The sequence below is a fragment of the Fragaria vesca genome, linkage group LG1 (genome assembly GCF_000184155.1).
Source record: "Fragaria vesca subsp. vesca linkage group LG1, FraVesHawaii_1.0, whole genome shotgun sequence".
Classification (NCBI taxonomy): domain Eukaryota; kingdom Viridiplantae; phylum Streptophyta; class Magnoliopsida; order Rosales; family Rosaceae; genus Fragaria; species Fragaria vesca.
In genome coordinates, this window is record NC_020491.1 from 2,254,003 (window position 1) to 2,268,841 (window position 14,839).

General features: G+C 39.5%; 3 protein-coding genes across 3 annotated transcripts; 2 read left to right on the top strand and 1 right to left on the bottom strand.

The window, feature by feature from the left end:
* The first annotated feature begins 1,231 nt into the window (after positions 1-1,231).
* LOC101295556 lies at positions 1,232-2,640 on the top strand. The gene is made up of 3 exons (XM_004287184.1): positions 1,232-1,780; positions 1,873-1,991; positions 2,083-2,640. Exons 1-3 carry the CDS (start codon positions 1,619-1,621, stop codon positions 2,408-2,410), a joined length of 609 nt encoding a protein of 202 aa, XP_004287232.1. The 5' UTR covers positions 1,232-1,618; the 3' UTR covers positions 2,411-2,640.
* A 1,277-nt stretch (positions 2,641-3,917) lies between these two features.
* Positions 3,918-6,241, top strand: LOC101306087. Its single transcript, XM_004288708.1, has 5 exons — positions 3,918-4,354; positions 4,490-5,218; positions 5,309-5,388; positions 5,502-5,573; positions 5,664-6,241. The coding sequence occupies exons 1-5, from the start codon at positions 4,031-4,033 to the stop codon at positions 6,013-6,015; spliced, it is 1,557 nt and encodes a 518-aa protein (XP_004288756.1). The 5' UTR covers positions 3,918-4,030; the 3' UTR covers positions 6,016-6,241.
* Positions 6,242-6,325: 84 nt separating this feature from the next.
* LOC101295849 lies at positions 6,326-10,139 on the bottom strand. The gene is made up of 6 exons (XM_004287185.1): positions 9,942-10,139; positions 8,376-9,371; positions 7,852-8,025; positions 6,929-7,071; positions 6,723-6,833; positions 6,326-6,607 (listed from the first exon to the last, which is right to left on the bottom strand). Exons 1-6 carry the CDS (start codon positions 10,050-10,052, stop codon positions 6,529-6,531), a joined length of 1,614 nt encoding a protein of 537 aa, XP_004287233.1. The 5' UTR covers positions 10,053-10,139; the 3' UTR covers positions 6,326-6,528.
* Positions 10,140-14,839: the final 4,700 nt, after the last annotated feature.

Here is a 14,839-nt window from a genome sequence, read left to right on the forward strand (position 1 = left end):
TTGGGAGGGTTTGGAGGAAAGGACGGGTGAAGATTTTGTGAAGGCCCGGATTCGTGGGGATGCTCAGAGGTTGTCGCTCTTTCACCCAAATTAAGCAAAAATGTAAATTTAATAGTTTATTATGAAAATTTCAAGTCAGATATGGGCAGGGCTGTATGTTGCTTATTCTACAAGTACCAATTGGGCTCATACTTTTTTTTTTGAACAAGAATTGAGATTGTAGTTAAGCCCAATTAGTTTTGTGATGACGTGTATAGAAGGTATGGATCAGTATCTTATTGTTTTTGATAGGAAATGGATGTGAGTATCTTATTGATTAGTGTAACTGTGTAAGGTTGCCAATTTGATAATGAAATTATGTGATCCTGAGAATCCTTCCTTATTCTGCTAACATGCTCCTACTTAATTAGCATCTCAAATGATAGTGATCATTGTCGGGACTACGGATTCCTAAATATGTACTAAACAACTTTCACCTAATGTCAAAATTCGCTACCACATAAGGAAATATATATACTAATCTTAAATGTGGTTTTGATATAAAACGTTATACGATAAACACGCGTTGTGTAATATAGTATGGAGAGATGAAGACTAGCTAACAAATTAACTCATCGTCTGAAAATGTATTAATTAAGATTTTCATCTCTTTATATGGGTGAAAACTAAAATTAACATTTATATGATTGATACAAAGTTTATTATCTACCAACGGCTCCCAGTGAGAAAACACATTTTTGAGGATTCTAAATGCAAATATCGCACTTTCACATGCTTAGCTGCCAAATACAATAACAATTTGATGGTCTCGTATTTATATATTACCGTTTTAATGATATAAAATTGAATACCATTAAACGGTAATGTTTATTGGATAAAATAAAATTCCAACCAAGAAAAGGAAAAAGAATTATGGATTTACCATAATCTCTTCCATCATGAAAATGTGAACTATATATAAAACTAGCAGCTTTCCCACCATAGAAACCAGAATCATGAGAAGCAATGAAGCTGAAAACCAAGAATTACCAGTCACACTGCATTGTAGCACAACGGAAGGGCCTAAATCAATTTGGTAGGTCACGTGGCTCACTCTTGGCCTTGTGTACCCAAATTAGTGCTTCTTTTCTGGTCAGAATTACAACAATTCTGATTCTTTTATCAGCTCAATTGAAACTTCCTCACTCTTTCCATTCCCTTTCCGACCTTGTTCCTCACCCACTTTTCACTTTTCTTCTCTCAGTTTCTCCCACCCATAATTGAGAACAGAGAGAGGAAGAGATTGATAGAGAGAGAGAGAGGGAGAGAGATGAACAGAGGTTGATGAAGATCGACATGATTGATTCAGATAGCTAGGTTTTAGCTACCATCAATGGTATGGCCCCTCTTTTGTCTCCCACCAAGCTTTCTGAATCGTTCACAATTGTCTTCTTCCTCTCTTAGAACATCATTTCAGGCAGCTAGCTTCTCATATCTGAAGAGGCTGGTTGTTTATAAATAGGAGAAAAACATGTATACATAGCATACTTCGATTCTAACGCCGACAGCTTATATTTAAGTTGTTGCGGTTAAAAAGCTCGTATATACTCCCTGTAGTCATAGTTACACCTTAGCTGCAATGGCGGGGATGCTTCCTGGTGTGGAATGTGCTCGAAGGAGACGAGTCCATCAGAGCAGTGAATCACCAAATCCGGCTAATACAAATGGCTGCACCAGACGCTCATCTTTTTGCCTGTATGCTAGCAACAATGAAACTCACCAAACCTCAACGTTTTCTCTGGTAATTAATCAATTTAACTACTGTGTCTAATACTTGGTTTTTCCTCATTTTTGGGTGATTATTTGATTGTTACTTGTTTTTGAATATCATAGCAAAGAAGCAAGCTGAATCAGGCTTCATACATGGATGAGAAGCTAGGAGTGGAAGCTAGAGTAGCCAAGGAGAGACTAGATGAAAGATTGAGAACGCAGAGAAAAACACAACCCAATAGGTGATTGATTACTTACACCCAACTTTCAAAGCATGTAAATTAGTTATCAAGCTTGGTTAGTTTTCTCATACAAATGATGAATTGGGTATAGGCTAAATAGCAAGGAAGGATCATTGAGAAGTAGTAGTGTGGATGATGGAAGATGTACCATGATTCCTAGGGAGTTGCACAGAGAAGTGTATGGATCAAAGAAGACTACTACTAAGACTGGGTCAAGGAAGTTCAGCTGGGCCAAGTTGAGCTGGAAGTCATCTGACCAAGATGAGTGCGCTGTTTGCCTTGAGAGGTTCATGCCAGGTGAGACCCTGGTGCATCTGCCTTGTGCTCATAGGTTCCATTCTGGCTGCATGGTCCCATGGCTAGAGAAGAATGCTCATTGCCCTTGTTGCAGAATGGGGGTAGCTTTAGTGTCCCAGTAAATTGACTTCTCTTTAATTTGTGTTGATTTATCTGTAATGAGCTTGCAGTTGTAGGGTTGGTGTGGATCAGGATGTTCCTTTATGGATCATTACCTTGTAGCTGTCATATGATTTTGTTGATGAAAGACTAGTGAGGAACTCTGTGTGTGAGTGAAATTATGTATATAAATGGTCGGTAGTTTCAAGGTGCTTCATAGTAGAGATCAAATGTCATACATAAACACATTTTTGCAACATCATTCTTCACCATGCAAATCAAATATGGGGAACTGAAAATTTGGGGATCAAGATTTCTTGAAAAGGTTCAAATATAATTGAAGTACCAAAGCTTAATCTAACTAAAATGAGAGTATAACATCATTTTGCAATGTTGTTAGGTATAAATCAACATATCAGAAAATACATCATTCAGTAATTCCCATTCCATAACAGAAGGGACATATGTAGACCCTTCTTGTCTTACTTCCATAAGACTTTAACCATAAGAATGAACAAATAATAGACATGATGAGTTTTGAAGGAAATGCAAGTGAGTGAATGAATCTAATTCCATCGAGTGTCACAATCTGTCAATTCTTTTCCACCCACCTCCTGAAATTGAATTTAAGATAATGCACCTCGCATGTGACTAGTGGCCCAAAGATTTGAACATATGGGAATGGGATTGCCTTTCTGTCTTGGTCTCAATTCCATTTTATCTTGCTTACTCATTAAACCATTCATTTAGGTGAATCATCACTCTCATATTGTTGCTTGATCAAAAGTTTGAATCACTAATTGATAAAGATTATCTATAGTTCATCTTTTCCCTATCATATCCTAATTTGGTTAAAAGCTCGCACCTTTCTGTACTGTGAAGCTGGAGAGCACTATTATGTTGTTATCATAGGGCAAATATCTGCCTTGATTGATTTCATTTGCTGGGTTGTGTTAGTATAATCAAGCTTTTAAGATATGTTCTGATTACTTCTGTATTTTTTTCTTTGTGATTTGAGACTTATCGAGTGAGTGATCGAGTGAGTGATAAACAAGAGTCTAAAACGTCTAAAAGTTTTCACATGTAACAAAAGATTGAGACGTATTGCATGATTTTTTTATTTTTTGGTACTGTTGGATTTCAAATCTGCTACATGTACGTCCACTAAGTAGGCAAAATCATACAATGCGTCTCAAACTTCTGTTTGCAAGAAAAATGATTACGAAAGGGTATGATAGTGATAGTGAGCGAGATTCAAATTAGGGACAAGAAACACAAAAATTTACCAAACCCTTTCGTATTTACTGATACCATTAGGCATTAGCTCAGGAAAACGTCTCTTTACTTTAAATGGTGAAAATGACATTGCCAATTCCCAAGCAACAAGCACCAAAACGACGACGTCTCCTCACTGCATCTTTTCATTATTTTTGCCACCAAGTGGGTTTCAAAACACTCGCTTCTCTCAACGGCTAGTTCCTAGTGACCGTTTTCCTTCTCCCCAAATTCAAAACTACCTCTCTCACTCACTAAGCTCACAAAAAACCAGATTCACAGCTCTGGCATCTTACACAAACCCTCGATATCTCTCTAACGCTTTTGCCAATCCTTCGAATCATCAAGATCCCAGATCAGTTTCAAGAATGGTGTACTCTTACGCACCCACCTACTACTCCTCTCTCCATGAGTCTGTCACCTCTTTGTGCAAGACCATCCTTCCCTTCAGCTTCAAGAAACGCCGCTTAACATCAGCGGAACACAAGCTGTCGAAGCTTCAGTCGGATAATCTCAAGTGGCAGCAAGACTCTTTCCACCAGATTCTCAACTTGATGGGTCTTCACAAAGAAGGCATTTTGGCTGAGACTGAGGTCTCAGCTTTTCGATCCCATTTGCTTGACACCCTCATCGCTGCTCCGGCAGAGCATGAGCAGCCGGTGATCTTGCGAGATAAGCTGCTTTTCTTGCAGGTAAACAATCTAAGATCTCTCTTTCTTTCTTTATTCATTGTTAAAAATATGCGACGGGGTATTGTAAGTTTCAAATTGTTCTTGTTCTTGCTGTCGCGATCTATTGAGATTAACGGGGATTAATTAACCTTGTAGGAGCTGTTGTATGCTAAATGCATATCTGAAGATGAGTACCATTCTTCAAAAAGGCCATTGCTGCAGAGATTGGCAGTGCAAGGAGCTGAGATTGAGGCCAGAGATGTTATTGTTTCTGGGGCACCAGTTAAAGAGGCGAAAGAGAATGCAGAGGAGGAGTGGTCTGTCATCGACTTAAAGGATGACAAAAACTTGACAAACAAAGAGGGATCGAATTCGAAGAGCAAGAAAGGGAAGCATGGCTCTGCAATGAAGCAAATCAAAGGAGCAGCTTCGGTTTTGGGGTTTGTCTCGCCTTACAAACAAGGGAAGAACAGAGAAGAGAGGAGCATTTTCGATTTGGCTAACAACTCTAAGCTTGAAACAAGCTCAATTCTCATGCAGGAGAGTTTGCCTCCTGTGAAAGAGAGTGGTAGCTCGGATAGGACAAAGAGGAAACCGTTTAGGAATTTGTTTCAGAAAGAAGGAAATGGTGATGAGAATTGTGTCGAGAAAGAACAACAAACACCTTCGAAATCGGCTAAGAAGAAATGGGGGTTTGATGGGTTGAAGAAGTGGAAGAGGAATGAGTCAGAGGATGAGACAACTCCTCTGCCTCTTAATGAGAGATCAGATGATGAAGTTCATGTGAGGCTTGTGGCAAGCCCAATGGGTGAAGGGCCAGACACTAAGCTTATCAAGAGGAAGCTGCTCTCAGATGGCTCTCCTTCTGATTTCTTCATTGATAAGGTTTGACATTGTTGATTTGGTTTCTTAGAGTTGATATGATATTCGAGAATTGAGCTGAAACTGAATCTTGGTCACTTTCATTATGTGCAGGTTGTAGGGGACAAGATAAAGAAGGAGCTGTCGAGAATTCAGACCGAGCTTTGCACAGCAAATCCAAATCTTAAATTTTCGTAAGCCTTTCTATTCTACTTATGGTGATTTGTTGTATAAGCATTGGTGTTGAAAAACAATCTTTCTTTTATGAATATATGAGTTTGATTCATGGATTCATGGACTTGATCAGGAATGACCAAATTGAAGAAATTTCGACTAAACTTCCAGTCGACAAGGCTGAGCTAAAGAAGTTCTTTCCCAAGTAAGATCAATTCCAAAACCATTCACCTTTTGAGCCTAGAATCAGCTAAATTGTATCACCCTTTTGATCTCCTTTGTTTTGATGCTTCAGGTCGTGGTGTGATCGGTATGGAGATGTCGTTTTGGATGTGGTGAAGAAAGAATTTAAGGACCATGTAGGGGAAATGGAGAGCTTGAGGAATGCAGCTAGAGAGAAACATGGCATGAACTCGGCTCGGTGGACAACATTCCAAGATGATGATGAAAATTGTCACCCGAATCTCTTTGCTAACCGAGATCATTCGTATTATGGTAGTGGCACTTCAAAGTTCCATGAAACCAATCCTTTCTGCGATGATCACATTACTGCCAATGGAAGCAATGCCAGCAAGCTGAGATCTAAACCATCTTTTACGCAAGACCAGAACCAGAACCCCTTCTGGGTCCCTGGACATGGCTATTGATAACACCCAGGCACTGCTATATTCTGGGTAATGTTCTAGGGGAGCAATGGTCTATGTTTACAGATTATGAATTTTTATTGAGAAAATGCTTATGGATTCTGTAAGAGCTCGGCTAGCCAAGTAACTCAAACTCTATGTTTGACTTGTAAATTAGGCGATGTAATTTCTCCCTGTTGCTCTCCTAAAGTAACAGGGTTGGTAATTTATTCAAGTGCTTCCATTTTGTGCAGAATGTGTGTCAAGTATTGCTGACTAGCTTGTTGAAAGATTCTGCATTCTCAAGGCTCTAAGTTAAAGAAATGTCAAGGATGCGTAAAATAAACATTGATCCAAATATCTAATATTTCTTAATCTCTGTACAAGAACAACAAATCCGCATCATGAGGATTGACTTGGAAAATTCAGATGCAAGTTAGCACTGAGCATAAATGAGTTAGTATTTGCCCGTGGAGGATAAAAAGTTGTATATGCGAAGGACCATCAATATTTACAGATTCATATGAACAATTCATATCAAATAGAAGATATCGAGTTAGATACAGAGCGGTCATTCAAACCTTCACGAACATCTCCTCGACAAAGTGGACAAACTCTGTAAGAGAAGAAGGCAGCAGGATAAGAAACCATGAGTATTGACTTTCAGCATGAAACAAGGGAAAACAAAGGATAATGATGAAAATATAATCAGGGGATGGCAATAAGCATACCCATGTATCTCTTTGAGCCACTTATCCACACATGACATGTGATACTCATGGTGGCAAGGCAGAACTCGAATTTTGTCCCCTTCCTCATACTCAGCGAGGCAGATGTAGCACCTGTCAATTATTAACTCACCATGATCAAACACTGACAGATGCATTATGCACACTTGACAAATAATAAGAAAAAAAATCAAATAAATAAAACTTACTGTTCAACATCATCCCCATGCTTCAATTTGTCAAGCTTACTGTGACTCTTCAGAGGAAATGAGTCAACAACAGATGCTGGGGCAGGGACTGAGACCATAGACAGTGAAAGTGACACGGGTTGGCGATGAATTTCATCCAAAACCTGCAAATTGGACCAAAAATTGTTACAAAATTATGTGACGGAGCTCCATTGATATTATTCATTTGTATCTCCAAAGTGCAGACAGATTAAAAAATGTAACGTTTGAAAGGATGTTAAACTAAATTCTTCGAACCCGGAAGCATATTCGAAAGGATTAGCAGTATATAGAGATGCTCTAAGCTAATACAAAGTACATAACCAAAAAGTAGAAAAACACATGGACGTGTTCCCACAGAACAGAAGCCAGACTGGAAAGCAATGCGGTATGATGAGATTGTGAATAGCACTTCCCTAAGAATATAAATTTATCAACTTGTAAGTTTAATTAGTGCCATGAATGATGACATCCAGATATAGGTACTCTATCAATTGACAATAAGTGCAGTGACAACAACACATACATAAATGGCTTCAACTTCCACAATGCCTGCTCGAAACATGTGTCATTCATTTAACTAGGCCAGAAATTTACATACTGAGGTTAATACGCACCAGCTGAAATATATACCGAGCCATTCAACATAAATTGGTGAAACCGTGAAAGAGAAACAATCTTTATAAATGTTTTTCACTCATTAGTCACCAACAGTGGCACAATCTACCTAACCAGATGCATGCGACCATAGAAGACTTGGCCTTTTGAAATGAAAGCAGACCCAAGACAAAAGTATTTGAAGCTTCATTGTTATAGCCCAAAACATGCAAGCAGCTTTTGAACTAATATGCATTATCTCAATCTCGAGGAATAGGAGAAACTGAAGCCTGAGGACAGAAAATTACCTCGAATAGAGCTTCAGCAAGCATCACAATTCTCGATATACTTGCCCGAGCACTAGACTCTTCCGTCATCAAGAATGAACCACATGAGCACATGCCTCTGGGGTGAATCCCTGTAGGACAAGTAGTATTGCGGTGACCATTACCATCAAGGCCACCACGAAGCCTTTCCCAGACCTGAAAAGAGTGTGGAACAAAAGCATAAATATAATTATTAGGTGGGGAGCATAAGAACAAGCTGTTAGTTACTATATATAGGATTTTCTGCCCTATAACAAGTGTGTTTTTTTTTGGGTGACAACATCTATATTTAACACGTTGTAAAGTTATATAGAAGTACTATTAGTGCATGATTACATAACACAATATATCACTATAATGTTATACATGAACAGACACCTACATATCATTCCATATAACACAAGGTCCCTCAAGTCAATGGAACCAAAGTATCAATTTTCAGATCCAAGTTAACTCAGATGATTGAAACAATATCACAAGAGCCTTTTAAAGTTTTAGAAGATCACCTCAGATCTAGAGTGTCGGCGCCGTTCACTCAAGTTAGGAGTTCTATTCACCTGGTGACCAGAATCAGCTCCACTCCGTTCATCAAGAAAATCACCACTCAAACCAAGTAGCCATCTGTCATGAAATCCTAGATCCTCAGTGTCATCAGTAGAGAAAAGTATGGTTGGCGAATCGATAAACCTTCTCGAACTGCGTCTTGAAAATGCATCCCAAAAAAGACGCCTACCATTCCTTCTGGACTCACGGTTACTTGTGTCACCATTACTCCTGGACAAAAAGTTCGAAGAAATGCTCATGACATCAACATGAACTACACTTCCATCTTCCCGGCTTTGTTCCCTGTTGGACATAAGGAATCCTAAGCCAGAAGGTATTGCCTCCCGAAGGGTATCATTTCCGCGTGAGGGAAAAGGTAACGGTATATCAGAAACATGAACAGAATCAGCATCAGCATTAGTATTATGGACAGCCATTACTTCAGCCACATGATTCTCAACGGACATGTTATCAGAATGGGAATTCCCAATCGTTTGTGGAGACGAACTATTTGGACGCATAACCACAGGACGAGCCTGAGATGCACTCTTGTCTGCGGAGCCAGTGACTGTATCCATGTTAGCCGAACTATTCACAGAGACTCGGTGGGAAGATTGTTGTTCTTTAAACGAAGTACTAGCTGCAGTACTATTATCCCTACTAGATTCATCATGATTACAACCAGCACTTACCGGATGAGAAATGAGCTCCTTACTCCTGGACAAGCACTTCCCTTGGTTACTTGTGCCAAAACTTCTTAAACCTTCTTCAAAGTAAGTACCCTGACCTTCCGGAGCAACGCTTTGAGATGAGGATCCAATTTCAGTATTGGGGAAGGTAAACCCTGCCCCTGTACTGGAGATCAACGAAGACACGTCTGTGGAGTTCTGAACTGGATTATTACCCCGATCACAATGCTCTACGTGTCTCACCAGGCACTCAGCTTGATGATCTTCCATCTACAGGAAAGCCACCTAAGCATATCAGTACCCATCATAATATATAATACCAACTACTCAACCCATGCAACAAAACATTACAACACTAGCAACATTCTAATCTAACACTTCTCCAACCAATTTCAGGGCCTTCCCTCAAAATGATCGGTATAACATTGTTTCTTCTTCATTCATGATCATTAAACAATTCTAAAGACCATAGAACACATAATTCGAACAATACATTAGATGATTGACCTGATGATCAACAAATGGCCCTAATTGAACTATTTCTCATCAGCCACAGATATACAAATTAGATATACAAATTCACAGATACATGATAAACACAAACTCAAATTGACCAAGCAACAACAAAACCACCAATCACAAAGTCACCACCAGCTCATCAAATTCAAGAAACAAACCCCAAATTCATCATTGGGTTTCTGTACCACACCAAAAAGCACCGATCTTTACACCAAACGACCAAAACCCAAATCATATAACCCATCAAAACCCAATAAAAATCGAATCTTTGATCCAAATTTACACAAACAAAACGAAACCCAACAAGGAAAAAGGGGGTACCTCGAGAGTGGCACGTGAGGAAGAGCCGCCGCAGACGAGAGAGGAGAGGATGGAGCGATTGGGTCGGGGCCGAGATGGGCGCGAACCCAGTCGACTAGAGCTCGAACCCATTTCAAGAAGAAGAGGGTTGAGAAATGAAGGGGATGATAATTGAAGCAGAAAGGCAAGTGAGAAAGGAAGGAAGGGTCAGAGAAAGAGAGGTGTTTGTTTATTTCAAATTCGATGGTTTTGTGGACTCTACCGTATGATTGAGGTAAAGAAATGCCTTTTAATTTTTCGGTGCTTCTAATAAACAGTTGAGAACGACTGAGACATTTTTGTGTGTTTACTATTATCTAAAATTTTGAGTGACATTGTAAATAATTGGTTTAAATAGGTAGGGGAACGAGATTGAGATGAAAAGGGAGAGATAGAATGGGAGGTTGAAACCTAAATTCATGCTTAAGGATTGACTTACTATTATTAGAAATAAAATCAATCACTAGTTAATGAGTGATCAAGAATTTAGGGGAACGATGAAATATAACTTGATATCTAAGAAAAATTGTTATCTTGGTGGAAATGGTGGCATTGGGATCTTGTTTCAATGCTTGAACTTTAAGTATACATTTTTTTTTTATGAAGTTACATCTCAAATAAGATATGGTTTTCCATTTTGCATTTCTTTTTTATGATGATCTCTAAATTTGGAGCTAAAAGCTTGTGAAAACAGAATATAGAGGCGAGTGGACATGAATGTTCAAAACCAACCAGAAACATAGAAGTGTATGTGCAAAAACGGCAAAGTCCTTAATGTAAAATTTTGAAAATACAAGACTAAGAAAAATGTTTCGTAATAAGTTGGAATGGATCATTAAAAATTTTAATGTGGGCTTGGCAATGGGGAATGGCTAGAACTAGAACAACACCCAAGCCTAAAATAGTGGATCTCTAACCCAAGCTCAATCTGGCCCAAACCTTTATGTTTTGGTGTTACCCAGGATGCTCTTCACAAAATGATAAACCTCTGCACTCGATCGGCAAATCTATCACTAATCACATTAAGGAACAAAGAGACAAACACATCACAATTTGGACCGGGATTCTTACTCATTTGGAGTCATATATATGCCTAAAATACGAGATCTATTCCACTCAACCATAATATAAGCATGCATAAAAGCTGCAGATAATGTAAAAGGAACGTGTCTGGTATATATTCAAGTAACACTAGACGCCATGAAAGTAAACTTCAAATCACCAAGGTAAAGGACAATGGTGGCCTGAATGCCTGATAGTTATTTTTCTGGCATTATTGCTACAGTTCTCTGTCGATCGGAAAGGGGAGTCTGTGGTACGTACCATTGCCATTTCAAAAAGCTTTTGTCATTTTACTTTTCAGTTACATCATACCAAAGATTACTTACCTTTAGAAAATGCCACTGGTGGTTACTGTGGTGGTTGTGGTTACTGTCACTGGTGTAACTGGTAGAAAATGCCACCTAGCGTAGCTAAGAGATCGTGTTTAGTGGAACGGGCCGGTGGATCAGATATCTACAGCATTTGATATCTAATGTATCATCATGATGTGTATAAGTACGTTTTAAGCAAGTTTATGATGTGTAAAGATCAACAATGTACTGCAGATCGATCTGCCGACCAGACTTTCTCTCATTTGCTAGAGAGTTCTAATGATAAACCTAACACTTGTAGGTGTGGTAAGAATATCAGATCACTAACTGAAAGCGCCATAGATATGAATTGTAGGTAAAACCTAACAAGAACGAACACTGATAGATATGACTAGCAGTTCTAATATTTTCAAGATGAGGAGGACAGGTTTCCCTCGGCCATTGGTTGCCCGGATATATCACCATACCTAGCTTCCATCTTTTTGCCACGTATTGCCGGCCCCCATACGTACTCAACCCTATAAATCAAACCCTTACATTTCAGAGTTGAATCGTTTAAGAAAAAATGCCAGACCATCCACCACCACCACACGGCGGCCACGGTCACGCACCACCCCCAGGTCCGGGACACCACGAGCCTCCTCCGCCCCATGGCCATGCTCCTCCTCCGGGGCCTCATGCACCTCCTCCGGGACCCCATGCACCTCCTCCGGGACCCCATGCACCTCCTCCGGAACCCCATGCACCTCCTCCGGGACCCCATGCACCTCCTCATGATCCACACAAGCCACATGACTGTCACCACGGTCACCACCACCCATGAACCGAACTAGTCATGAGGCCACGATCGAGAAGCTAGTCTCAGCAAGTTGTTATCTATTTATCTTTGTGCCTGTAATGTGATCTAGCTGCGGTTGTAGTTCTGAGTTGCTGGGTTTACTGGCTTTGCTCCATTGATCTCATCGTTATGTAATGACTAAAATATGAGGACTATGTATGTATCCAAAAGAAGGCTGATCATATATGTATAATAAGAAGAGTACTGGCTTTGTGGTTTATGTATAATCCGCTTGTGTAAAACTTCTTCTTTTATCCGTCTAAATGTGATGTATAATCAGAAAATATGGCCAGTTTGTCATCTTGACCAACCTGAACTTACAAACTAATTAATTAAGTCAATCTCCCCAATTTCATCAATCTTCATTAGGATTTCATCACTAGCTCATTCCTTCACAGATAATTAACCATTTGCTCGATTGCTCTTAACAAACTGTAATAGCCAAGAGGCAAACGCATCCATCTAAATTCTAAAAAGTTATTAACACAGGCTAGGGGTAAATTATCCTTTGTTCAGACCAATCTCACAGTTGAAGCGATGAATTGGCTAAAACAAAAGCCTACGGGCAGAAAAACAAAGCATCTCTATTCGTACGGAAGAATGACTTCCATATATAGTAAGCCTTATAGTTATAACACCGTAAGTGTATAAGAATAGGAATTCATAAACGCAATAAGAAGAAGACCGTGAAAGAGATCGAAGATTAAAGCAGGCCTTAATGTCTTGTATATTCTGTACAAAATTTCAACAGCCAGATTTTCTCGATGCATTCGTCAGCTTCTGTTTGTAACCTTTCTTCTGTCAAATCCTCCATGGCTTTTCACGAGCAATAATTCTTGCAAGGTCCCATTAACAAGCCTCACGTACGTTGTTCTTATCTCCTTTTCCTTAGCTCACCAAGAATTCAACTATTACCAAGTGCAGCAACTAGTTTCTGTGATCGATCTACGGAAAGTTAAAGTTATTGCTCAAAAGAGAAAGAGAAAACGGAAGTTAAAGTTCCATGCTGCCCTAGTTCAAGTACGCACTCAGTTATGATCTTGTGGTTCTTACAATGGATGAATGGATGAAGCATTACCACACAAATACTCAGAAGAGAAAAACAAAACAACCACAGTGCACGATTAACATGCTAGCTAGCTTTCATTGTGTGCAAATATCCTGAGCTACCATTCCACCAAAACAAGCTAAATAAGTTTATCCTTGTATGGATATTATGTGAATCGAAATAATTGTATATTTGATTCTTAGATATTATGTGGCACCTATTACAACGAAGCATGTGCCATATTCTGAAGATAATGTCGACACATCTGAATCATCTAGAGCCCGTACCGACACCTTTCTCCTATAAAATCAACTCCTACTAGCTTAAACTCTTCAACAGTTCGCCACATCAAGAACAACTTTCTTTTTGTTTATACAAGCTAGTAGTCTCACCAAGAATTCGAAGATGCATCACGGTGATCATCACGGCGGACCACCACACCACGGAGGAGGTCCGGGAGGAGGTCCGGGAGGTCCAGGAGGCGGCCCTCAACATGGTCATGGTCATCAAGGAGCTCCGGGAGGAGGGCATGGAGGACCAGGAGGAGGAGGGCATGGAGGGCAAGGAGGAGGAGGACACGGAGGACCAGGAGGAGGAGGACATGGAGGAGGAGGAGGAGGAGGACGAGGGGGGAGGAGGAGGACATGGAGGAGGAGGAGGAGGAGGACGAGGGAGGAGGAGGAGGAGGACATGGAGGAGGAGGAGGACGACGGAGGGCATGGTGGTCACTGATCATGGCGCTAGACTACGTATACTACTTGTGGTGTACTAGCTGGCTGAATAAGTCTCTCTATGTGACTTCTGTAGTATTGTTTGTGTGTTATCATTTCCTAGTTGGGTCGATCAGATCCTAGATAGTGAAGCTAGCTAGGGGAGTCGATCTTGTGTTTGGAGTCTGTTAATTAATGTATGTGTATGGATGTGTAATAAAACCATACTAGCTATGTATTTGATTCGAGGCTTAACATATATTGCATGCAGCTATATATATATATATATATATAATATCCTTAGATGACTAAGAACATAAGAAACAGAGCAGTACTATTGATGATTTACAAGATTCAATTTGTATAAGTGATCTTTGGCTTGTCCTAATTAACCATCAAGCAAAGCGCTAAGAACGAACATATTATATATACTGCCAGATGATCAAGCAACTTTGCAGAGGGATCATGACGAAATGTCCATCTAGCAGCTTAAATGCTTAATTAGAACAATTTTGCAAAACAAACACAAACTTGTATAATACGGTACCGAAAATATAAGTATAACCGTTTGAAATGTCAAGTTTATCAATCTTATGAAATCGAAGTATCGTAAATCGATAATGATCTTCTTCAAAACTAGAACGAGAATGTAACGTGTCTATATGACACTATAAATGTCTACGAAATCATGCGTTAAGAACATAATATTATATTCCTTCGTTTTTTACTAAAGAATATCATTACCGTTAAGCTTTAATTGACATACGTACGATTGTACTTTGTAGTGATACATCTAATTATATTGGTCGTGTGGTGCCCTTAGTATATTAAAAGGAAAAAACTAAAGAGACCAAAAGGCCCAAAGGAAACCACAGAAATTGTCATAAAGGTACAAGTGCAGCCCAACTTTC

Excerpts from the sequence above, each read along its gene's own strand:
- LOC101295849 (XM_004287185.1), bottom strand. The coding sequence starts at position 10,052 with ATGGGTTCGAGCTCTAGTCGACTGGGTTCGCGCCCATCTCGGCCCCGA. Across the intron at positions 7,072-7,851 it reads TTGCTGAAGCTCTATTCGAG|GTTTTGGATGAAATTCATCG; the intron begins GTAATTTTCTGT and ends TCCAATTTGCAG. Across the intron at positions 6,834-6,928 it reads CATGGGGATGATGTTGAACA|GTGCTACATCTGCCTCGCTG; the intron begins GTAAGTTTTATT and ends AATAATTGACAG.
- LOC101306087 (XM_004288708.1), top strand. The coding sequence starts at position 4,031 with ATGGTGTACTCTTACGCACCCACCTACTACTCCTCTCTCCATGAGTCT. Across the intron at positions 4,355-4,489 it reads ATAAGCTGCTTTTCTTGCAG|GAGCTGTTGTATGCTAAATG; the intron begins GTAAACAATCTA and ends TTAACCTTGTAG. Across the intron at positions 5,389-5,501 it reads AATCCAAATCTTAAATTTTC|GAATGACCAAATTGAAGAAA; the intron begins GTAAGCCTTTCT and ends GGACTTGATCAG.
- LOC101295556 (XM_004287184.1), top strand. The coding sequence starts at position 1,619 with ATGGCGGGGATGCTTCCTGGTGTGGAATGTGCTCGAAGGAGACGAGTC. Across the intron at positions 1,781-1,872 it reads AAACCTCAACGTTTTCTCTG|CAAAGAAGCAAGCTGAATCA; the intron begins GTAATTAATCAA and ends TGAATATCATAG. Across the intron at positions 1,992-2,082 it reads AGAAAAACACAACCCAATAG|GCTAAATAGCAAGGAAGGAT; the intron begins GTGATTGATTAC and ends AATTGGGTATAG.